This window comes from Diadema setosum, chromosome 16 (assembly GCF_964275005.1).
Source record: "Diadema setosum chromosome 16, eeDiaSeto1, whole genome shotgun sequence".
Taxonomy (NCBI): domain Eukaryota; kingdom Metazoa; phylum Echinodermata; class Echinoidea; order Diadematoida; family Diadematidae; genus Diadema; species Diadema setosum.
The window spans coordinates 4,819,529-4,846,429 of NC_092700.1; the positions used below are offsets into that span (position 1 = coordinate 4,819,529).

The 26,901-nt window shown below is 37.0% G+C and overlaps 1 protein-coding gene across 1 annotated transcript; it reads left to right on the plus strand.

Moving 5' to 3' along the window:
• The first annotated feature begins 851 nt into the window (after nt 1-851).
• Nucleotides 852-14,426, plus strand: LOC140240107 (adenosine deaminase-like). The gene is made up of 9 exons (XM_072319915.1): nt 852-1,043; nt 7,464-7,525; nt 8,297-8,419; nt 9,744-9,991; nt 10,621-10,739; nt 12,023-12,166; nt 12,592-12,689; nt 13,291-13,420; nt 14,334-14,426. Exons 1-9 carry the CDS (start codon nt 852-854, stop codon nt 14,424-14,426), a joined length of 1,209 nt encoding a protein of 402 aa, XP_072176016.1.
• The last annotated feature ends 12,475 nt before the right edge of the window (nt 14,427-26,901 follow it).

Here is a 26,901-nt window from a genome sequence, read left to right on the forward strand (position 1 = left end):
AGCATAATCAAGATTAAACATAATGTGGATTATAGATACGAAAACACACAAATGCTATTATGACGCGCATCTAGTACCATAATATGTCACATAATTGCGTGTGTGTAGGTGCTTGAGTCATATACAAATAATTATATTATTATAACATTCTATAACATTGTATGTACCTTTCAAAGATTAAATGAACTATAATATAGTGTGTAAAATGTATGTGTATTATGATAAATGAAGAGCTTGCTTCCAAATGGCGCTAAATCCATTGAAAAATGATGGATTTAACGCCTTTTGGAAGCAAGCTCTTCATAATATAAAGTTAGAAAATTATATACATACACTTGCATACAGGCTATTAGAAGCCTATTAACGTTGTGTCACATCGTGTAAGGGAGACGTAAGAGTGACGATAGAGGAGAGAGAATGGAAAGAAAGAAAAAAAAAAGAAAGACAGAAAGAAAGAAAGAAAGAAAGAAAGGAAGGAAGGAAGAAAGCAAGAAAGAAAGAGAGTCTAATAGAGAGGGGTGGAGGGAGGAAACTCGACTTACAAAATACCAATAGGGACGAAAGTGAGAGTACAGTTATATTGAGTGATTATAATTGACAGCGTACTGGCCCCTTGATAACCTATTCTTTCCCAGCCGTACAGAGGGACACAAATGCTCCGCCAGTGCAGTATTATGTTTCGTGCATGATCGACGACGGTATTCACGTGTTCTGCATTCACAGACACCCGTCAAGGAGCTGGCAAAAGATGGGAACGACCTTTTCACTGGAGCGCACTACCCGATAATCAATTCCGACATGAAAGCCATGTATGGCTGTGTAGGTTCCCACAGTACTCGAACGCGAGGGAAATGGCGCGAGGTATAAACGGGAAATTATCGTCGCTGATTGCATTCAGTGCTCGTGGCTTCGTTCGTGTGAATCAACGCTCCTCTATCACCCCACTCAACGTGAATAGACATTATTTCCTACGATTCATGAGTACTTCTATGGGTGAACGCAACGCAGCAAAAGCGCTGTGTACGAAGGATAGATTTCCGAAGGTAAGGCAATACGTACACTATACTTATCAACGACAGATTACTGTATTACGCAATGCAACGCAGATCCTCCCCTGTGCATGACTATGAATAGCTTTTAAAATCAACTCATCTATTTCTGATGTAATATTCTGCCTTCTTAAAGATTATATATCTATGTTCGTCGCAAAATTGTAGGGATTATGAATGTATTTTGAGCATGAAATCGGCAGACTTATCATTCATACTTGTGCGGATAATCTACGCTATAGTAAATATAGGCCTAAACGTTTGTCTGAAATACCCGTTCATTGCTTTGCGCTTATTGGTGGTGCCAAAATTAGGTATCCGGATAGTGTATGGCATATCTTGCCGTGATTACAATGTCTCATCATAATTCATGAACTTATCATACACTAGTTTGTATATCAACGGACCTTTACTGCCACTGCTTTTGTATGCTTGTAATGCTGATTATGTAACGGACAATGTACATCATGCACTCATGCGGGGTTTTTTTTTATCTAGTACACGTGTGCTTACAGTAAAGAAACACACACATAAAGGGGAATAAATAAAGACAAGGGGAAACTTGTTTTCGTATTTCCTCATGAAATGTATTCCTCAATATTTAGAGTAATATAAAATCACCGCGTATAATCAACGTGGTCAAACTATATACAGTAAATTGCTGTGCATATATATATATACTATATAGCCCACATGCATATCCAAACCAGTACCCAGAGTAAATGCATCTTATGCACTGCAATGCACTGTAAGAACGTGCCTAATTATGTTATCCCGCTGGGCACTTTGTCACTCTAAAACGGAAGGGAAACTACCTCTCATTTTGCTTTTGTAGCTGCAAGGGTAGCGTACGATATAGGCAACTCTTTCTTCTTCCAGTACTGGAGGCATACGGATTAGACTTCACACAGGTAATCAAATCTTAAAGGGACTGTACAGTACTGGTTGAGGTGGGGATTCATGTTTTGAACATTCCTAAGTGAGATAACGAGAATTAAACCTCTTATGAAATATGAAAGAGCATGTAATATTAAGAAGGATTCAACATTTATTTGATGAAAATTGGTTTACAAATGGCTGAGATATCCATAAAAGGGATAATAATAAAAGGCGACAGGCCACGCCTTTTATTAGGATCTCTTTGTTTCACCTTGTTTTTTGATATCTCAGCCATTTCCAAACCGATTTTCATCAAATAAACTTTTGATACCCCTTAGAATTATTGCATGCTCTTTGACATCTCATAGAGTGGTTTCTGAATATCTCGCAAAACGTTATAAGCTAAATCCTCACCTCAACCAGAACTGTACACACCCTTTAATATATTGTTCGGCTTATTTCCCTTTGTCAGTTTCGCGTCAATACGTTCAATCCTAAAAGCAAATAGTACTAATGCTTTATCTAATGCGGGACTTACATCTTGGTAAGCGCTGTGTACTATGACGGATAAATATGCAGAATCTGCTTATAACTGTGTCAAACCGCACTGGATGCCTGCATATCATCATCAGGGTCAGGCATATTCTGGTACTCACGGACAGTACTAAGGTCAAGTATACCTGCTTCCATTGTCAACCGAGTCTTGTATGTTAAAGCAACTATTTATTTCTGTGATGTCTTACTCTCTTATTCATACTTGATACCTTAATAACAATTCCTTACACAATGAAAGGTTCACATATGTGAGTGTATTATATATACGATAATATATAATAACGTTTATTATTATTAGCTGTTTAATATGCATAATACAATATAAGACGCACATGCATATAATTATACAGCCAGAGCGAGTAAGAAAGGGATTAATTATGACTAAAAGAAACAGGCTATGCCATGCACTATTCGAGACATTTTATCATGTATTCCAGATACAATTACGCTTTTGTTTTATTTTGACCATTGGCACCGGTAAAATTTACTTTGCATTATCTACACTTATTCAATCCGGGGTACATACATGTCATGTATCTCATTGTCACGCATATACGGTATTGTATAATATTGCACCCACGAGGATCATTCACTATTTACAGTGTTAATCACTGTACGTCATGTCTTATGCTACAATTAATGCACAGTCATTATGATGTGAAACATTTGTGCCTAAGCATTTTTCAACAACGATATTGTTTGTGTATACTATCACCATGCGCATAGGCTATTATGGACACCGCAGAGCGTTACGTGGTTTCGTTGACCGACAAACATCACCAATATCTGTACCATGAGTAATTGAGAGAAAACTGAATTGGAGTTTCTTGTGTGTGAGCGGAAACTTTTTATTTGTGAAGCACAGATAGTAAGGCGAAAGAAGAAGAGAGATATTGGCTCAGGGCCATATCACGATAGAGTGGATGACGTAGTATTCTGCTGGGTCAGACAATTAGGCAGTAATTTCGTAATCCATGCAGAGGATGCGTTAAATTATGATTCAGGTTGTGATTATACTTCCGCGTTCCGCGTTCCGCAGCAGAGGCTATGCCTCCAAATATCAGATTTTATTTCCAGTTATGTGAAGGGTCTCGTTTAATTGAGAGAAAATACATCCTCGGTATGACAAAGTCATTGACTCATTAAAAACCACAATACATTTCTTTAATCCCACCCACCTCCCCCTCCCCCAAGAAATAAAATTATTATGTAGGGCCTGTAGGCTACATGTATGAGAGGAATACATTAATGTTCTCATTCTCTGCAGAAGTGTTTGCAATCAGGAATGATTCATTTTATTTAATGGGTTGCCGAAATTGAAACTATAGGCACCGAAGAGGAATAAAAATATTCTATTTGTCAAAGAAGACAAAGACCCAACAAGGACGGGAATGATAATAATAATAATAATAAAGAGTAGGCCGATGCAATGCTAGTTATACATCTGCAGATTGCTCGTAAAACAGCAACAACAAAAGCTGAAATGCTGAAAGGAAATAATTTCCCCCAATGATACATTTATATTCTAGTCAAGCATTCAAAAGTAAAAGATGATTTCATTGACTGCATTCAAAAGTGTAAATATAATACAACATAACATGATATATATATATATCTATATATATATATATATATACATTTTATGTAATAAAAAATATATCTATACATATATACATAATATATGTATATACATATATGTAATAAACATAATATATTGTATATATTATGTATATATGTGTGTATATATATATATATATATATATATGTACTATATATATATATATATATATATATATATATATATATATATATATATATTGCACACTCCTCTCATTGCCTACTTACCTCATGACAGTACAATGTGTGGAAGAGGTCGGAGGGGAGATTGAAGCATTGGTCTGCAGTACAAATACGACAAGTAAAGAAATATAAAAGAAAAATAAAAGTTTAGTTTATGCCTCCAAGAGAGGAAATAGCAGAACCAAAATTCAACACTTTAAATGATACTTCATTTATATTGCGTATTTTTGTATGAATTTGTAATTATGTAGGCCTATGTATATAAATGTGTGTGTATATGTATGTGTGTATACATACATTGGACAGCAAAAGAAAGTACCCACCTCTGTCAAAGGCCGCACACAAAAATTCACCCCCTAGAAATAAATAATTTTTGTACACAGGTGTGCTACAATGCCCCTTACTAATCACATGTACATAAGCAAGTGAATGTCTTCATAACAAAGAAGAACTTGACATGCACAGCATCTTGGTCACTGAATCAAAAGTCCCACACAAAAGCACTTTCCACCACGCAAAAATGGCCACTGAATGGACAACATTTTTAAACAACCAACATTGATCCAAGCTCTGCAGGAGGAATGGACAGAACTTCCCCAGGACTATACGCCAGACAGCTTGTCCAGAGCATGCGTCAGAGATGCCTGGAATGTGTCCAGGCACGAGGAGGACATACACATTATTGAAAATTGATATTTGTGACTGCTTTTTTCGTCCTGTGACACTGATTTTTGCGTAAAACTTGTAAGGCTCATTCTGTTACACTTTGTGACTTTTGATTCAGTGACCAAGATGCTGTGCATGTCATTTTTTTTTTCTTTGTAATAAAGATAATCACTTGCTATTTGGTATGTGATTACTAATGGATATTGCAGCATACCTGTGTACAAAAATTGTTTTTTTCTAGGGGGTGAATTTTTTGTGTGCGGCCTTTACAGAAGTGGGTACGTTCTTTTGATGTCCAGTGTGTATATATATATATATATATATATATATATATAATGTATATATATATATATATATATATATATATATATATATATATATATATACAAGTATATATATATATATATATATATATATATATATTATATACAAGTATATATATATATATATATATAGTATATACAAGTATATATGATTTATATATATATATATATATATATATATATATATATATATATATATATATATATATAATTACATATATAGAGAGAAAGAGGAAGAGAGAGAGAATTATATATCCTACAAGAGATTGTTTTGATATCTGACGCTGAAACACCTAATACCGTGTAAAACGTATAGGATGGGTACTGGATGGTTGCTAGGCAACGTGCCGTGTGAAAAGCCCGGGGGTGTTGAGCGAGGTGTTACTTTCCACACAACATGCACTCACCTCACGTCACGTGAACAGTTCTTGGATGCGTTTCACCTATAGACACACGCTGGGAGCCAGTTTTGAATGACTGGCCAATTAAGTGCAAGAAGACATCTTACTTCTTTGATGCATAGTATAAGCAATGCAATGCGACTCTCTCGCTCTATCAATGCACTACCGATTGGACGAAAATAGCTGCATAGCCAATGTGCAGAATGATATGCTTACCATGCTTGAGAAGTTGAGACCACTAACAGCATAGCATTGCTCACATTGCTCTCTCCTTCGATCCATACAACGCGCAGATCACGTAGGGGGCCCTGAAACGCCGCAGCGGTCGACGTTGCGTCTGATACGGGCCAGGCAAGGGGAAACTGTAGTCGCGCGTTTTGCAATAATTATCAATACTCCGTTTCGATTTCGTCAGCTTTGAGCGTCCATGAGGTAAATAGAGTGGAGCAAACATTTTTTTCCTCCGTTTATTGAAACAATGAATCATGTTATCAAAATTTGCGATAATGTCATAAATTACGATGGTTAGCTGATACTCTTAGCCAGCAATAAAGCTAAAATCCTACAGCATCCAGATCTTATCAACGGTGGAAATGGATTTAGCGTCGTATAGTAAGCTACTTTGTCCGTGATTGATCAAATTTTTGTCTACTTCTCTCTCAAAAGAAAATGTAAGTGATCAATCTAAAATTCGTTGGTAATTCTCATGAGAGTTTCCGACCCCCCACCCCCCCCCCCCAAAAAAAAAGGAACCTATTCAAGATTTAGACACAAAATACTTTTGGAAAGATAATCTTAAATTAGAGAATGGAAATGTGAGATTGATAAATAGTTCATCTCTTTAAAAAGTTTACAGGACAAGAAGAAATTGACAGTTGATTAAGGCAGATGATTGATTGGTCATTCGAAATGAAAGCAGTGAAAAGTCAATTAGAATAAACCACCTGAAATTCAGTGTGGCTTAATCTGGATGTGTCAGTGTGTGGATGCTGTGTTAGGGTTTTTATCAAGAAGCTCCTTGGTTTTAGTGAAAAGAATGAGAAGAAAAACGCAAACATGAATGGCATGTGTTTCATATCACATTACCGTGATAATGGATTTATCATGTAAGACATGATAAATCCATTACATTATTTCCTCGCCGTCAAGGGATATACCCTAGAAAAGATTCCTCGCTTTTCAGGATTGATTGCATAAACGGATGCATCTATTGCAAACAAATTAGAAAGGCAGACCGATAGGTTTCTGATGAGAAACACAGATTTATGTGAATTACACGCGAAGTGATTCAATTCAACGCGGCCCTGAGCAGGAGCAGCTATTATTTTTCAAAAAGGGAATGATGCTTCGAGCTCTATAATCCCCATCTCCCTCATCTGATCTAATGAAGATATAGAAGGGTACTATGCGGTAAAAGGTGTATATGATGTAAAAAGCTTTAAAAATGTTCAGGCTGTTCTTTCGAGTGCTGTTCTTACAAACAATGGATCATCCCTGCATAACCTGACAGAAAATTTGTCCGGGGGGGGGGGGGGATCGGAGGTGGATAATTTTGAGATGAATCAGCTCGTAAAGGAGATTCATCTTTGATAGTAATAGAATTCAGCATTTCTAGTTCACAGATCTAGAACCATTAACCTGGTGCCTCTGTCATATATCTATTTTTATGCCCAATGTAATACTTCTTTCACATATGATAACAGATGAGTCACTGTACAGTGGTTATCTACTATGGTACCTTTATGCTATGTAATCAGTTTGTCTGTTCGTTTGCTTTCTGTACTCCACAGGTCCAGCTTCACATCCACATAGACGGTGCCGTCAGACATGAGACACTGTGGAGAATAGCAAGGTACGTTCGTCCTAAACCTTGATCAGTAACATCTGCTAGGATTATCATTGTTACAGATCTTGGCCAAAAAGATCTACAGCGACCTTTGCATGGACACAATAACTACGCTAAGGTTAGAAATGTGGAAATATTTCAGAAATTTTGCGATGATAATGTTGCCTCGTCCGTGGCGCCACTTGTCATGAACCAACTCTTTTTAGAGGCACCAGATTAGGTGAGAATAGAAAACTCACAGATGATTTTAGACGTTGTTTTCTTTTGCGATGTAAGCCCTCTGTGGCACTGTAGCACCACTGTAGCTTTGTCATTGTTTGTACTGTTGTTTGCAGTGGCGGACCCAGAAGGAGGGGGCGCAGCCAGCGCACGCCCCCACCCCTTATATTTCGTTAAAAACAAAGAAATAAAAAGAAAAAATGAAATGAAATGAAACCGAAAGTGGCACCACAAATATCAGTTGTGCCCCCCCCCCCCCCCTTTACAGAATTCCTGGATCCGCCCCTGGATTGATATTTTGATTCATGGAGACCCCGAACGATACTGACAAAGAGAGGTTTGCAAAGGGTGGACTGTACGTTGATTTTCTTAGTGTCTTCTTCAGCCAATTTTGAAGTTTGGATTTGTTTTACATTCATGTTGTTTGAACATCTGTTTTACCATTTTTGGTTGATTTGAAACACAAAGTAAACAGTATCATTTTCTGAGACCCATCATTGACTTGTACACTGTATTGGTTAACTTATTTTTCTTCCTTGCTTGTCTTTAAAATCACAGGAAGAAAGGAATACCACTGCTGAGTAGGACGTTGCCAGAATTTGTGGAAGCATTTCGCAGTCAGAAACAACGAGATTTTGCCACTTTTCTGTCAAATTTCGACCTGATCTTACCCATTATTCGGTAAGTTGAAGTATATTAGTTAGCCGTCTGTGCAGAATGATACTCCCTAAACAATATGCAGGTAAAATGTTGTCACAAAAAGTGAATGAGGGTTTACCTACAGTATTCATTGTATAATGATAAGGCATTTTCTCTTCTTCTTTTTTTCAACTTACAAACTACCAGAGGTGTAGGTTTCTTTCTCTCGCAGCCCATTTTTCATACCGAGTAGGTTGAATGTCAGAGTTCATTTGTAATTTTCGTGTATCATGTTATGTTCTGTGGAAGAAGAAAATGAAATAAATTGAATTAAGCAGCCGAGAGTAGTACGAAATACGAAGCCTCTTCACCACAATACGTTGCTCACTTTCCTGTACCGGGCCTCATGCACATTGACACCAGTGTTTCTGAATGGCCTAAAATGTGGACGGTCGTTCTAAGCTCGATTAATGAGACCGCTGTGAGCAGGAAGGGTAGCTTAATTAATATGCCCGCTGAGGGACTGCAGTTTTGAAGCGGAACTCTTGTGTGACATGAATTTCTGACATCACTCTAACCATGCTAATAACTTGTCGAGTTGTTCCTGACATGCATTCTTTCACAGCAGGCAGAAAATTGCAGGTATTAGTGGCAACATACCTTAACTGCCAAATGACTTGTAGGATGACGCCTTTTTTCCCCTCACTACTACAATGTAGAAGTTATGGACACAGGAGCTTAGTCGTTTGTGGACCTTGTATTATCGATGTAGGCCTATGGATAATTATGTTAACCCCTTCTGTATCAATGGGTGAAATGTACACAAATTCAACACACACATCTATGGACAGATAATTAATGTGGCATGCAAAGTGTTGATAATAATTTAAAACCAACGTGTGCACAAAACGTCTTAATAATCATGAGGGATTGTGTTGCAGACTGTTATATGTAGCGTCCAAATTCATGACATTCTTCCGTCGAGATGTTTTCATTGCAACTGATTGACAAATTGCCCCACATCGAAGTAAATAAGCACTGAATTGATCAGTGTTTTAGTAGTAGCCATGATAAAAAGAAAAAAAAAATCATGGGCGAACATTCTCGAGCAGGATTCGTAGGTCGTAGGTTCGAATCCTGCTATGTACGCCCATGTTGTTGTTTGTTTGTTTGTTTGTTTTTTTTTTATCTTGGCTACTAAAACACTGATCAATTCAGTGCTTATTTACGTCGATGTAGGGCCACTTGTTAATCAGTTGCAATGTAATGTAGCGTACTACGCAACTGTATTGTGTACAGATTTATTTATTGCTTTTGGTGTCATGTGGAAAGAAATTTGCGATGTTCCGAAATGATTTTATTTCAGAGGAGACCGAGATGTCATTAGCCAAGTAGCCTACGAGCTTTGTGAGGATCAGGCGCGTGAAGGCGTGAGGTACTTCGAGGCTCGCTACTGTCCGCACTTTCTCGCCTCCCCCAGCAGGTCCTCCGGTAATGACGTCACAGTATCGCCGCGGGATGTCGTCGTCGCGGTGAATGATGGGATTCGCAGGGGATGCCGGGACTACGGGGTGAAAGGTCGCACAATCCTGTGCATGATCAGGGCTTTTCCAGGTCAGCTTATGACTAAAGCATTACAAATTATTGATCAGTATTCCCCTGTCTAAAATAGGTTTTGCAATTAAAACGTCGCAGTTCACGAAAGGGATCTTGAATGGGGAATTCAAACCAACAAAGCAAGAGAAGGTAAAAGATTTTGTACCAGAGATATGTGTTTTGCTCTAGTAATGTAACAGAAATGTTGATATAAAGGGAGAGAAATAGATATTTTGTCGCTATACAAGTGCAAAGTAAGCCATAGGAATATACACGTTTAGGGAAAAGCATTAGATATGATATCAACCGGAATTACTGGTGCTCTTTTGCTAAATGCTAACCAGCAATGAACTGCATAATAATTGGTCGATAATAGAGTCACATTCTTCCTCAAACAACAATAAAAAGACAACACTATTTTTTAAAATGTGTTAATTTTTTGTTTTTACATTTCTATTTGCTTTTGCTACTACATTGTCATCAGTATTACAAACGTGTATTGATGACATCGAAAATGAATAATGCTGTAAAACAGTTCCCAAAATAAGATGATGAACATTGTTTAATCTTACCTAAACTGATATGACCTTACATGTTACAAAGCAAAGAGTAGGATGTTCCTTCGAAATCAATCGCTCTTCGAACAGAATTTTCCAAAGAGGTCATGGAGCTGAGTCAAGAATTCTTCAATGATACAGTTGTGGGGATCGATCTGGCGGGGGACGAGAATGCACCGTGGGCCAAAGAACATGAAGACGCTTACAGGGTAACAAAACCGTTCCTTGACATCAAACTTTGCTCCAATTTGCGACAAAAAAAAAATGTTCCCATGAAATATATGCACCCCTTTTAGCCAAACATAAATTCTACCCACAAATATAATCCTAACCCTAATCATAATCATCCCATCAAACTAACCCTGAAATCATACCACAACCCTATCACTAAGTCCTTGAAGAAAATAAGACCGAAACACTTGTCGCAGGAGCAAATGTTGTTTCACCAACAAAAAAGCAAACAAATAAATAAACAACTGTTTCAATAAGAGTGGCATGTTGTTGATTCTTATAAGGCGGTGTGAATCACATTTTTATACAACTGCGTCGTTTGTATATACGAGAGTGACTCCAAGCAAAGTACTACTCAATATACGCGCCGACCTTATTGTTTCAGAGAGTATGCAAACAGACATATAGAAAAATACAGGATATCTTTAATCATAACTTCTGGAATATTCCTTCTTATGTCACATGTGAGGTACTATTGGAAAGGTTTAATTTTGCTCTATCTGATGATGGACTATTTTACTTTGAAATGTTTAAAAATGGCAATTTGCTCATTTTGCAATAAAACTCTTCGTATAGTCTTTAAAATCGTCAAATCCTTTATAACGAATTCTATTTCGTCATCCCGAGTAGTCTTCTTTCGTGGTGTTTAAATGTGTGTTTTGTTCCTGATAAAGGCTTATAACTTTGGAAATGTTTTCATATTCGAAAGGACTTTAGTGAGTGAGGAGCTGCATTCTGAGCATGTGATTTGTATAATCGTGTTGCTGCTGGCAACATCGCTGTTAAAAACATGAACATTTGTGGGATGCCATATCTTTCTTTGGCTATTTTTATTTTCCGTGAATCTTTTATTTTCTTTGTTTTTAGCAGCTTTAATCTCAAATATCTCAACTTAACAAGAATGGATTTAGTTCATTTTGCGATAAAACTCTCTATTATTATATTGGGAGGACAGTGTAGCATGAACAGTAGGACATTCATTCATATAAGTTATGATCTCCTTTTTAGTGTTAAAAATAAATGCATATATGTACAGCGGATCTCTACCGTTGATTATGCCCGACCTTCAAAAGGCAATCAGCAATGAGTATCCGTAGTTTGTGAACAAAATTTTGAAGTGCTGATAAAAGGTAATCACTGTTAAACATGATGTAGCAAAAAGTAATGTAAGTGAAAATTTGCTGGTAATACATTGCATGAGAATGTTTCATACGTCCTTGTTGCCTATCTAATGACAATCTTGATGTCTTTTTGACGTCAGATAGCACGGGAACTCGGCATCCACCGTACAGTTCATGCCGGAGAGCTGGGATCAGCAGACAACGTGCGCTTTGCCATCGAACAACTTGGAGCCGAACGGATAGGACACGGTTATCGGATAACCGAAAACCGCGACGTCTATGAGGTGCGGGGTAACCTCGTACGATTGAAAAAAAAAAAATAAACAAATAAATAGTTAAAATACTAAAGGAATTGGCTTACCTAATTAGAAGCAATTTTCAGAGTTCTCTGCTTTAAAGGGATAAAACTATATCATACATGTTGCTTGTATTCATAATTATTCAAATTTTCTGATGTATAACATGAATTGTTGAATCTTCCAGGTTATAGTGTCTCAAATGTTTTCTTCAGGTACTCTCTGTTTTCAGTGATAGCTGTCACCTTGCAGTGCAATATATACCTCTGTCAGTATATGTTTGAAATTGATTGAAGTGATACTATGACGTCTGTGCACGTCACAATCAAGCAATGAGGGGGTGGGGATGCCAATATGGACCACAAAACGGATGAATCAGAGTGTAACATTGATTTTGTTTCATGTAATTCAAGATGGTACGTGAAAAGTTCATTCACCTGGAGCTTTGCCCGACATCAAGTATTCAAACAGGAGCCTGGTCGGGGAGTCTAGAAGATCACTGCACCATGAAGTAAGTCTGTATATCATTCTTATTTTTTCACAAAGAGATTTTATTCACTTATCAACATTCAGGTACAAATAATTGTTACATCATGTGATACATAAAACAAATAATACGATTTGACAGACAGCTACAAACCGTCTCAATAATAGTGAGTAACGATTCCAGTTAATATTGGATACACAACTTTAAGTTGTTGCATATTTGTTTGTTTGTTTTTTATTTTAAAAAAAGAAAGTCTTCATATCTTGAGTGTTGTATGTTGTTTACTTTCTTACCGGACGATGCCTTTACAAATTACTGTTAACTTTAATCTTCTATCCTTCTTCTTCTTCTTCCTCCTCCTCTTCTTCTTCTTCTTCTTCTTCTTCTTCTTCTTCTTGTAATCACAACATGAGCTCTGCATAATATTCTTGCGATAGTTTTCATAAGATTTAAATGTGTGTGATGACGATATCACGCCCCTCATTTACCACCGCAGATTCTTCTTCTTCTTCTTCTTCTTCTTCTTGTAATCACAACATGAGCTCTGCATAATATTCTTGCGATAGTTTTCATAAGATTTAAATGTGTGTGATGACGATATCACGCCCCTCATTTACCACCGCAGATTTTTTGAAGACGGTCTAAACATGGGCCTGAACACGGACGATCCCACCATTTTCTGCAACACAATGACGTCCGAATACCAGATTGCCCGAGACCACTTCGGCATGACCAATCGCCAGTTAGCGGACATGGTGAGTTCAACATCTACATGATTATTCTTGCCAGATAATGCAATGGTTAATAATTGAGACATAATTGCAGAGAACTGCTATCTCTGAACCCGAGTATAATATCACTTTATGGTAGAAGTCAAAAGAGGGCGCACACACTGCCGATACCACTTCTGTCTTGTTATGTCCTGCAAATCACGCAAAAGGAGAAAGAAACCCAAAATTATGTACAATGAGGGAAGGTAGCAACATAAGTAGAGCACATCTGTGAAATTTTGAGGGATATAGTCATAACAATCCTTTAGAAAATTGAGAATATCTCAAACACGTCAAAGCTTTGATGCTGCCATCGCTGGGTGAGAAAACCCAGTCTGTGACATCATGGAAAAAAGATACATTGTATAAAGAAAATAGGCAGGAAAGTGAACATATTATTGTCGATTTCCCATCATAATGAAAAGGGACTAATACTTCCCTATAATTAAATGTCAAAAACAAGTCGATGGAATGCGTAGGTCTACTTAAAAAAGAAGAAATTTTTGTGTTATTGATCTCTTTATTTTCTTTAACGCTTCCATACATAGTTGTCTCCGCATCTAGCGATGTTTGCTCAGAAATTTTGAAGATTGAAAACTTTGGATGGACTGTACAATTTTTACAAGTATCAGCCGCGTCTGGGACACCTCCTCAAAAAAAGAAAAAAAAAGAAAGAAAAGCATCAGAAATAACTACGTCATGTCACTCGATCCTGCCGTACATTCTGAATACAATGTAGGCCTACTTGACCTTGTGATGAACTTACTGACATTACCACCAATAATTTCCCTCCTTTTTAATACTTATTGATCTGAAATAGTTTTGAATAAATAGTTCCTATTTAGTTCCTTTTTATGGCGAGTGTCTTTTTCATCTCTCTTTTTTTTCTGTATACCAGACTATGAATGCAGCGCGAGCCAGTTTTCTCCCAAAAGACGAGAAGAAAGAATTGGTGCGGGAGCTTCAGGCGGAGTTCGACTCAAAGTTATGACACCAAAGCACCTACTCTTATAGCCTGCAAGAATAATGTCTTAGGGTTCTTCTTCCAGGAAGTTAAATCGAAAAAGACCCGGATTGGGGTTTCAATTTTCATCTAATGTTTGCTCGTTGCTTTATTACATTATATTCTTCTTCTTTTTTGAAGGGCTACATATTAAATACAATTAGAGTTTCTATGCCAAAGTTAAATAATCGTATAAATTAAAGGGAATAGAAATACCCGAATATGTAATGAAATGCAGACAAACAGCTCAGCAACAACAACAACAACAACAAAGACACATCACTTATACTGTCAGCTGCTTTATTATACTACATGATTGTAATCATTTGTAAAATCAGGTAGTGTCACAGAATATCGAATTTTCATCAACAAATAGCAATGGTTTAATACGAGTAACAACTTTGCAATTAAGATCCATACAATATAATTATTATGTTGTTTACTTATTTTGTTTATTTGTTTATTCATTTATTTATGAATTTGTTTGTTTACTTGTTTATTCATTTATTTATTCAATTATTTGCTTATTTGTTTATTTGTTCATTCATTCATTCAGTTTGCAAAGATGAAGTTGTCAGTGCGCCCAGTCGTTGACTGGGTCTGTGCTTGGAGGTGAAGTGTACAGCGGAATGACAGGCTGCAGGTTTCATAAACAATGTACGGGTCTTAGAATAAGTCTGTAAATAATATTCGTTAAAAAAAGCAAAATGATGAACGATAACTTTGGCAGTAGCGTCATTATCAAAGTACATATCCGATACAGATGTGGTGCATGCACAAGTTATGTAAGCTGATTATGTTTTACTCAGTTTTGATATTAAATGAAGCAATCAAAGTTAATGGTTTGATACAATCGACAATCATGTTCATCGTCATCGGAGTGAGAAGAGATTCAATCATTTACTACGGAATTGTTTTAATAGGATTATACCGTTCCTTGGCAGGTCGAGTAGTGCACAAGAATATCATGTATAAATGATTATCTAGATAAGTAAATGCATGAATTACTACTGCGTAATATAATTCAATCTGCTATTTTTACTTTGTTTTTTTTTTTGTAGAAAACCACAGGTTTGAGAGAAAAGACGAACACTTATGCAGTTGCGATTTACATTGACTCACATTCCTTTTGTTAAAGTATCAATAAACAAATCAAGATTGATATGAAATTTCCGTGTATCCCGATGCCTCTGTTAGGGTGAATAGTGATTAATAAACGTAATAAAAAAAAAATCACGAATGTTGTGTTTGTGTGTGTGTGTGCGTGTGTGTGTGTGTGTGTCGGTTTTTTCCTCTTTATTGCTTCAGTGTGAATAAAACCTGAAACCTGAGGGCTGAAGGCATATTCGCAGGGGCGGGTGGGGGAGCACGTTGGCGTTTTGAGAAACAAGTAATGGAATATGCCCAGTTGCCTTGAGCAAACTATCATGTCCTCGTTCGGCCCGCGGTCATTTTGCTAGAATATGTGAGTGTTAAAAAAAAAGAAAAACGGATTTCGTTTCTCTCGTTGAAAAAAAAAGAGTCATAATGTAAGACTTACATAATTTTGCACAATGTCTATGTACTGTATACTGCATTCTGTCTTTGTATAATGTAAGATTGACATTGTTTTGTACAATGTTTGTGTATAATGCAGTTTGTCTTTGTTTAATGTTTTGTTTTTGTTTCTGTGAACATGAATTTTGTGATATGAGTAATTGAATGAAATTCGAATAAAGAATTATTAAAAAGGTGTGTGTGTGTGTGTGTGTGTGTGTGTGTGTGTGTGTGTGCGCGTGTGTACGCAATGCAATAATGTACATTCTTTAGCTTCTTCCATGTTGTAAACGGGACAGGCCGACAGAGGGCGTTTGATAAAAAAAAATGACAGCAAATGAGACAGTCTCGGGGCGACACAGAAAACGTAAAATAATAGTGATAAAGTTAACTTTGTTCATCGCTGCCAACATCTGCTTCGGAACAGAAAATATCACACACACACACACACACACACACACATACAACAAAAAAGAAATAACAGTTAGCGCTACAGACAAACGAAGGCATGGCTACCTCCTTCACTCTGACCCATAATGATAATAAAGAAAATATAAGGAGTTTTTCACAAAATCAAGTGATGGAGCAGAGCAACCGAGCGGTGCAGGCCGAGGTCGGGGGGGGGGGGGGGGGATTCAATTGCAATTGCCCTCTTCCACTCGAAAGGGCTTTTCATTTTCAGCACTGAAATTCATCGATCTTGTGTGAAATATGTGGAAACTTTTAATCAAAACGTTACAAAAATCATTCACAGTGTTTGGTATTAAATCCAATGATTTTTATCTTTCCCTTTTTTTAAGGATGTAAGCTTAGAAAAATGTCAACATATTTTTCATATAGATCTTCACGTTGTCCATTTGCGATTGGCGTTTCGGTTATAAGCGGTTTTGTTGTTGTTGTTGTTGTTGTTTTTAAGCCTTATAATTGTTAAATCTGTAATTCATTCTCAAAACCAGTAACACATTTTATGAGATCCTACTTCTCTCTAACAGTTGCACTTTATTTAGTAAAATTCTTTAACCAGCTCTGTTTTATATCGTTAATATCCATGTTGATATTGACATGCCGTGAAATTTAGTGGCAACTTATTGATGGAAAAATGATCATATCTGCTGTTAAATTCCCTACACATGATTGATAAAGCCATGTTTTTGGCAGGCATGCAGAGTGTAAGTATCATCTTACAGAAAATGGATATGAAAGTTTTTAAGTCGGGCACTTGTGACGACACCAGGCAGGGATACACTAAGAAATGACCTCATTTTCAAGAATTTCATTGCAACGCTCAGGTAGTAAACCCTTTTGATACCCTCTTTATACCAGTACTCTGAATCACCGTGTTTCCTTTCTTTCCCCCTCCCTCTTTTTCCTTCTCTCTCTCTCCTCCCCCCCCCCCTCTCTCTCTCTCTCTCTCTCCCTTTCTCTCTCTTGTCTGCTATTTCAGTCTACAAGACAATCAAAAGATCTACATCTCTCGCAATAGATAGCACTTTGGACCCAGCCCTCTTAAAAGGAAAAAAAAAAAGCTGCAGCACCAGAACGCACGTCATAGAAAAGATTATGCATGGATGGGTGAACCGTAAGGTGGATTTTACAGACCTTACATCCGTGTCTGTGTGTGTGTGTGAGTCAGCGCACCACTGTTGTATTGCTTTGTAATTGTGAGTTCACTGAAGTATTTATTTAAAACTGTTGGTATCAGCTGTAGTCCCGTGCACAGAGTTACTTGTTATCTAGCACCTGAGACGCATAACAGATTGTCAAAATGTAAGAGTTTCTTCTTCTTCTAGAGTATCTTGGCAACCACTAATTCCCGGCAGGAAAACGTACCGTCAACACCGGGTGTAACATTCTGGTGTGTTTTCCAGGAAATAATGTGTTTTACTGCATTTATCTGGTGAGCAGCGAAAAGCTCTTCCATCACCGGACTGTGTGGACCGGGAATCGGAACAGAGGGTAACTAGACAGGTAAAGTTGATCAGCTTTTCTCCCCTTCATCATGTACAGGCTTCCACTCTTACTCCTTGTACTATGCTATTTCTACTTCTAATGTACTCATTTTCCTCCGACATACAACTGTAGTAAGCACCTCACAGTTAGAATATTTCACTTCTTTTCTCTTTTCATCTTCATTCATTTATTCATTCATTGATCTATTCTTGAATCATCTTGCGATTAAAGTGTCACCGGTACTCCCGGTCCGTACTCGATTTCCGTGACTACCGGTATCATTCTGCACCGCAGTGGTTCTCGGTGTCAAGTGCATCGTAGTATCGCACTATGATGGTTCAATTTGTGCCATGGTACTACAGTGTATCTTGGCGCCATGATTCTCTATGGTGCTGCGGTATTAAAAAATTTTGTACCAGTGCGATGAGTGAAAAAAAAAATGACAAAATTAACATTTTAGGCAGATTTCTATTCTATTGAAATGTAGACGATCTATTAACGTTATACACATCCGTGTACGATATACAATGTATCTATCTACACATATTCGGCTAGACTCCCTTATGTCTCCCAACGTCTACTCCACCAGTTGGCATTTCATGTGCGTAAGCCAGCAGGGGTAGGGTAGTGTAGAGTGGTAAAATTAGTGGGGGGGGGGGGGTGAGGAAGTATTTCCCCTGCCTTCCACACATTGACACTGAAGTACACACATACATGTACATAATCATAATACACAAAAAGCTTAAATGCAAAAACAGATAAGGTATATCCATTTGTATCAATTTGTGGTATTTGAGATTGAAGCTGCTGAAAACAAAGATCATAACAAAGAATATTTACATGATAATTTCATTTGTGCATACATACACATTATACATGTAAATTATGATTCAAGTTATAAGTTAAAAGGCATTATGATATGATATAATTAAATGGAAGTTGGATAATAAGAAGACTTGGGGCAAATAGAACGGTGGGAGCTGAGTTAAAGAATAAGGAGGGTTACAGTTTGTATAAGAAACTAGACATTTCAAAGTTTTATTCACAACTGTATTATGGCAAGTTGTGAGAGAATAACATCATCACTTAACTATTAGCATGGTCCTATGGACTGTTTAAGATACTCTCTAAAAAAAAAAAAATCGAGTGAAAATATTCACTCTTGAAGGAGTGTATACAAAAATGATTGAATTAAGAGTGAAAATGTTCATTTTCACTCGTTTTAGAGTGACCTCAGGGCCGAGATCACTCCAAAATCTTCGAGTGATCCCTGACATCACTCCAAAATTTTGAGTGAAAATGTTCATTTTCACTCAAAATTCACTCCAATTTCACTCTTAATTCACTCTTTTTTGTATTCAATCTTTCAAGAGTAAATATTTTCACTCGATTTTTTAGAGAGGTAATAATTATGTTTCCTGACAAATTATTAAAACTTCAAAATGTCGCAACTTCCTTTTATATTATTTTGTGGCCGTGCACCACACAACAAACAAAAGTCGCACCCCTTGATTTTACGTGAGGACTCATATAAAAGGTGAAATGGGTCAACCGAGTCAATCTTGAGTTTTTCATATTTTCTGAAAGAGCTATCCATCTTCTACATTATTCTTTAGTTTGTGATCATAACATGAATGGGAAGATGTGATGTCAGCGGTTTTTCTGCAACCCACTTTGGGGGGAGAGTAGAATGATCAAGTATCTCAGAGGCCCCTTTTCATTTCTTGAAATCCTTTGCACACTCTTCACTTTCAAGTCTAATAACTTTTGAAAGGGTAGGGCTACTGCTTTGAAATTTGGCATTAATCATGGACAGATTGTGTTAATAGAACATGCTCAATTTCAGCTTAATCTGATAATTCCTTCATTGTTGTTGCTCCGGTGGTTTACATCCTGTGTTTTGTCCCTTTCATCGCACAGCTATAGCACGGCTTGGAAAAGATTAAGCGCTTGAATAGACCCCTGTACTTCAGAGCCTCTTTTCTCAGTTCCCACTTTTCCAGAGTGTGTGCTTTCTTTCCAATATTTAGATAGGTTAGGAGAGTCCATTTCAGTTGAGCTATACATCATTTTAAAGCTTAGAGTCTGCTCTTTTAGAATCTGCCTTTAACTAAAAATCCATGCCTGGTGACTTTTTGTTGGTTTTGTGATGCAGGGTCACATTTTTCAGCACATTTGTTCAAATCTTAATTGTAGTGATGAGAAAATTTTGTACTTCTTTTCAGACTAAACTTTCAATTGCAACAGAATTCCCCTTTAAGTATAATGTCTAATACGTCATGTGGTTCAAGGCCTTTAATAGGAAAGGACCATTATTGCCACAAGGTATCAGATACAGTGGGAGGAACAAGTCCCGTTGTTCCTAATAATAGAACAAGTTCTATTATCATTCCTCCGTGGTTCGACAAAAAATAGGTGCACGAGTGCTGAAGTCTGCCTAGAGTAAACAGTCCAAGGAAATACTGAGTAGACGCTTTGTGGCATAGTCCGTAAAAGGCATTTTCATTCATGATCACCTGGTCAGTCATAATGTGCATCAGTGAAAAAAAAAGTAAGTTCTATTTTTGATTGAGTGGTAAAGCTTTGTACTATGGAGTAATGTAAAATTAATAATTTTATATGGAATGAAAAGATTGAAGTGCAAACACATGCACGTTATAAAGTATGTGTGTGTGTGTGTGTGTGTGTGTGTGTGATAGAGAGAGGGGGAGAGGAGGGGAGATGTAGATAGAAGATAGAGATCGTGGGTACAGAAAGGGAGAGCCAGACAGACGGACAGACGGACAAATACACACACGCACAACACAGACATACATATTCGATAGGGCCTAAAGCCCCTCCTAAATTCCATTACGTTTATGTTCTTATTCTGATGGGTCTTTACTTCTATTGTGTTTAATATGCATTCTGGTAATCATGTCAAATAAAGAAACAAATAAGCAAACAGACAACAAACAATTTTGGTTTGTAATGATTTCATACAATAATCAGGTAGTCGTCACAAAGGTGTACAACTACAATACTTGTCATACATCTCTAATGATCCATTCCATACAAAAAGTAGCTTGATGAATTCACGATGGCGGTAAAGCCGCACGTTGTAGTCATGGTAGTTACCTTGTATCTTTTATTTTTCTTTTTCCGACATAACAGCAGCAATACGAATGATTATCCCAAATCTTCACTTCACAATAATGTTCTTGTGGCAACAATATTATTGTATTTTCTCGTTGTTCAAAGCAGGTGAACATGTATTACGTTGAATAGGACCTAACGTTAAGCTTAATTTCAGCCAGAGATAAGTTGTACAAGGAGAAATCGGTCGCAGAAAGCTGGATATCAGGTTTTCTAGTCACAGTTATATGGGAGTAGCTGCTGGTGACGTACATATACAAATCCTATAGTGGGTGAGGTCTGTACCAAGGGTTTTCGCTAACACGTATTTACCGTGACCCCGCCTGTTTAACTTCTCAATTGTTCACTCGTCACACTCGTCTTACCTCGTCTAGTGCAGCTACCGGGTACAACTCCCGTGGCGGATAACAATAGAGGCGTATCCATTATTTGTCATAAACTCTGGCATCGTCCTGTTTTCTGCATGTTTGTGTGTATGCGTGTGTGACTGTGTGCATGTGTCTTGATGATGTGTTTGTGTGAGTGTATTGCTCTTTGGGTTTGTGCACGTGTGTGCTTGAGTTTGTGTGCAGTATGGTGTGTGTGTTCTTGTAATCCTTTCGTTCATTATGATATACTGCAATTATACGGTACTATCATAGTCTGCATAACTTCTTACATCATGCAGGTACAACATATTACTAAATTTACTAAACGATGAAACCCCTAAGCATTGATAAGTTAGAAGGAAAATTAATTTTGATCAACCCTAAGCAAATAGTGACGCAGTAATCTCTTGTGTGTAGTAGTATTACTATTATTATTAGAATGGTTTGTTTGGTAAAAACTTGCAAAATCGTAGCCCGAAGCCTTAAATACATTGCAATCATGGTTATATACAATACCTCCAAACTATAAAGAACACAATGAGCTCTCAGTAACATCCACAGAGGAAATAAATTTTGGCATTGAACACACGAATAATTCTAGAATGATTCAAAACAGCAAAGAAGTGATGAGAAGCATTCGATCATACCTCTACGATACCGATATTCTTAGACAGAAATCAGATGAAACTTGTTTTATTTTCATTCCTTTTCCCCGAAAAAAAGAATACAAGGGATTATCATAGCATGAATATCATAGTTGCAAATTCAAAGATCATTGATCGTCTGCCCTTTCTCTTATCGATGCCCAATATAGGCAATTAAGTTTTCACGTTTCACATGCTGCAGTAGGTACTTACATGTACTGTGATCTAAAACAATATTCACCATAACGAAAACGTTCTATAGGTTAACAAGAGTAGACTGTAGATTTGTATGTGTGTTGGGGGGGGGGGTACAGTTTGACCCTCATATTCTGCTATTCTGCTATGAAGTAAAATGAAATATTTTCTTGAACTCTGGTAGCATATCCTGCATTGAGCATTCTGCATGAGATCAAGTGTTCCTGAAAGTGATTTGATTTTTTGTTGCTGCTCAGTAACAGAAAATGCATTTGAAGTAACTCTCCTCATACACGAAATTGTACATAATTATGTACAGTACCATGAAACGTGTATACAAACGCGTGAGAGTATAATGCGTGAAATTGATATCGAAACCGTGTTCCCGCATATTTAGTTATTCAAATAAACATGGCATCATTTTGATTTAGCACAGAAAAAGCCTTACCGCATTAATACGTATCAATTGTGTTGCAATGACAATAATAATGTTTACACTGGCATACGTGCAGATATTTCTCTACAATAATGCTCCAAAGACGACTGTTATGCACACATTCCACAACATCAATTCATTCATTTCCGGTTATGCTCTTAGCAAATAATAGACTATAAAATGTAATTCCGTCATTGATATGTGCAATGATAATATATTATACTCGTTCGCATCTCGACTCAATTAGGATGATTACAACGTGGTATTTTCTGTGTGTATTGCTCCTTTTTTCTATTGTACGTCACTGTCCTGCAATACATGCATATGGATTATGATATTTATGATAATTATAATTATGTTTGTGACTCTGGCATGATGTTCATAATCATAATAACAACTCCTGATAGGAAAGTTACTTTGTAAATTCCACCATCAACCCTATAGAAATGATAGCGCTTTTTTTTTTCTTATCTCTTTCTGTGCCAGTGAGTCAAAATTTCACATACAGACCTATGGACATGAAATTAATATGGCACACAGAGGCTTAAAGACTCTCCACAATACCCGTATCTACGGCCTACACATGGGCGTTACACGAACGTGGCGCCACATGCATTTTCGGTCCATTATTATGAATATTTGCTGCCAATTTCAATTATGTATAGTATGTTAATGATTTACTTGCTGTTTTTTGCGTGTACTATATGATAAGATAGAGAGGTGAGGCTAGAAAGATATGATATGATAAATTTATTTTCACATTATGAATTGTGTGTGTATGTATGAGTGCCAGGGAGTGCTATGGGAGATATCGCCATTACTTCCTCTATATTAGTTAAAGGTTTTTGTCGGCCAATATCATAACATTAAAAAGTATGCAAGGTCATGAAAAAAGAAAGATAGAATAAAGATAACGCCTTGTCGATCTCGATGTTTCAGCTCATGCAAATGGGGAAGGAGGTTGAGTAGATGAGAATTTATTTTTTGACCATTACGCTTTATTAGTAAACACCAAAATGTTTCGGAAAGGGAAATCAGGCGAAGGGATCAAAACTGCAGTCGTTAGACCAGATCCGGTTCGGGTTAATTCTGACGACATATCCTTGTGATAAAGTTCTTCGTCGAGAACAAATATTTACTCAACTAGGTTAGCCCTACAAAGTCATCTGCATGTATACACCTCTTTCTCCGTGCTATCTCGAGTGAGGGTATAAGCACTGATGGTACTTACACACACACACACAAAACAAATAGACATCTGTATAATTACAAAGTGCTCGGTATTACCGGTGGCCCGGTGGCCCGGAGCCAGTAAAAATTGATGTCGGGCCACCAAATCTTTCTTTCGTTGGTCGAGCGGGTAGCTAAAATCTAAAATTATGTTGATATAATTCCTATCATTTCGAGCCAGTACATTTCTTTTTCGGGCCACCAAAATTTGATATCTAAAGATTTTAGTGGTCCGAACGGGCTATCAAAGAAAAAATTAGTGTCGAGCCCTATACCTTTGTGCGTGTGTTTTATGTGTGTGTATTATTATGATATTAAATATGTCAAGAAACCATCTTCAAACAATAGATTGTAGATGTAGCCTTTTGAATCATCAGCTTTACCAAGAAAACTATTTTATGTTTGCGCATATCTCATGGAGTATAGAATTGAATCGGACTCATAGACTAAAGTGCTAACTGTGAAGTCATTGGGAGACAGAGACAGAAAGAGAAAGAGAGAGAGAGAGAGAGAGAGAGAGAGAGGGAGGTTCTGTCACTTGCCGGGCTTTTTTGGCTATGCTAAAACCGGGGGGGGGGGGCGGATTCCGCCCCCCCCCCCCCCAAGATCTCGGCCATCAGAGGTGCGATCGGGACGAAATTTGTCATGCATGACACCCACGTCAAAACTACAAGATTGCGTCAAACGACTTTTTGAAACAACCAATTACTAATTTTCATTAATTCAAGTGTTTTTGCAAATTAAGCAAAAGATAATATTTAAGCCTAATTAAAAGCATTGAGTGTCTCCTTTTTGGTTTGGATATCTGTTTGAGCATATTCAACAATTGTACATCATAAAAACTTCCAAAAGTCATTTCAATTCTTATGTATTTTATAGTTTTCAGAATTTCTTATGTATTTCTTTGTTTTTCGACTTTTGTTTTTTTTCTTTGTTTTCTATTGGAAATTTTCACTGACCACTTTTCTACCATAATTAGCTTAAAATTAATCAATGAAAGTGATTAATTGTAAAAATAATCAGGTTTTTATGACTTTCATGACAGAGCACAGTTTTCTATAGGAAATGTACACAAAATCACAAAATTGTGCCCGTTTTGGGGTGACATGCCGTTACAAAAATGGGCGTGGCTTCGAAAAAGTACACACGTACGATGTAAATTTGTCTCAAAAGTTGCGCGAGACTTGAACAAAGAAAGTCAAGAACCCTCGCGACAAAACCTTCTCGCCTTACAGAATTATAGCGCGAAACGTCGAGGGAGGCGGATTCTGCCCCCGGCCCCTTTAGGGTTAAACTCATGTGACGTTCTGAGTTTTTATACCGAGTTGACATAAGTCCATTATCTTTTGCAGCAACGCCCAGCCCCTCCAGATATTGCAAATTAATTGATTTAAAAGCTGATTTAGTCATTCATGTTCACGCATTAAGAGCCTGTGGGGAGTCAAAGAGAGTGAGAGAGAGAGGGAGAGAGAGAACGAGAGGAAAGGTTACTGCACGATCAATACTGCTAGAACATGAGTAATCAAAAATTGATATTTTAATGGTGCGCAGAAAATATTTTCACAATATTGTTCCAGACAGTAGTAGTAGTAGTAGTAGTAGTAGTAGTAGTAGTAGTAGTAGTAGTAGTAGTAGTAGTAGTAGTAGTAGTAGTATTGTAGTAATAGTAGTAGTAGTAGTAATAGTAATAGTAATAAACATAACCTCCCCCCTTGGCGGAGGTAATAATGATAATAATAATAATGATAATGATAATAATATATCGTATAGTAGTAGTAGTAGTAGTAGTAGTAGTAGTAGTAGTAGTAGTAGCAGCGATAGTCGTAGCAGTAGTCGTAGTAGTTGTAGTAGTAATAGTAGTAGTAGTAGTTGTTGTTGTTGCTGTTGTTGTAGCAATAGTAGCAGTAATAGTAGTAGTATACAGTATATAGTATAGGTAGTAGTGCTGAGAAAATATCAACGATAATGATAACATTATTACTAATGATAGCATTTTAACGATAACAATGACAATAAAGATACTGATTATAGTGCTTGTGATAATGCTGATAATGTTTACACTTATAAACCTTCATAATGTGTCTATGTCGCCTATTTACATGCTCAGGTTGCAATAGGAATAACATGCACACAGGTTATGATTATAGTTTGAAAAGGAAGCGCGCAGATCTTGAGAGAAAATTACGTTATGTAATAAATGTATATATTTCGCCTCTGTTAGAGGATTTAATTCATTGTAATCATGGTCCCGCACACGCAAAGATTCCTACAATCCCCTTTGGGAGTTGAATAACAAGTTATTGTTTTTATCATTCTTGCTGTGTTTTCTTTTCTCTCTTTTTTTTTTTTTTTTTTTTTTTTTGCTTTGTTTTATTTTGAGACATGAGAAAGAAATCAACGTTTTTCCTATAAGGTATACTTACACTAGCCGGATGAATACGTTCCCATTGCACCATAAATTGTAAGCACGAACATGGGAGAATTAAGATGTACACCAGCAACAGGCATACGTGTTAATAAGGGTAGGCCTATAGGCAATCGTGGTGTTAGATTATAAGCGCGATAATCAGTTTGTAGACAGCTCTAAAGTTCAAGTAGAGAGAGAAAAAAAAAGCAGTGGGAATTTCCCCCTATTGTACGTATCGCTATATCTCGCAATTCGTTATTTACAATCGCGTCTAAAATCTTGTACGACCCATTGCGCAAATAAAGATTTATCAGTCAATGTAGATTGGCAATGTAATCAGCCGAAATGTCTTCGTGGAATTTATGATCAGTGCAGTTAATTCAGAATGACAGGTAGAGGATAGATCGTCTCCCCCCTCATCCACTGCGTCATGTGTGTTCAGTATTACGTATGATAGCTGTTTGTAAAAATCTGAAAAATCAGTATCTCTCAACTCCTATACCATGATGATTATGAGAATTTATAGTGATGGTAATAATGTTGCTTGTGTGTCTCTGTGTGT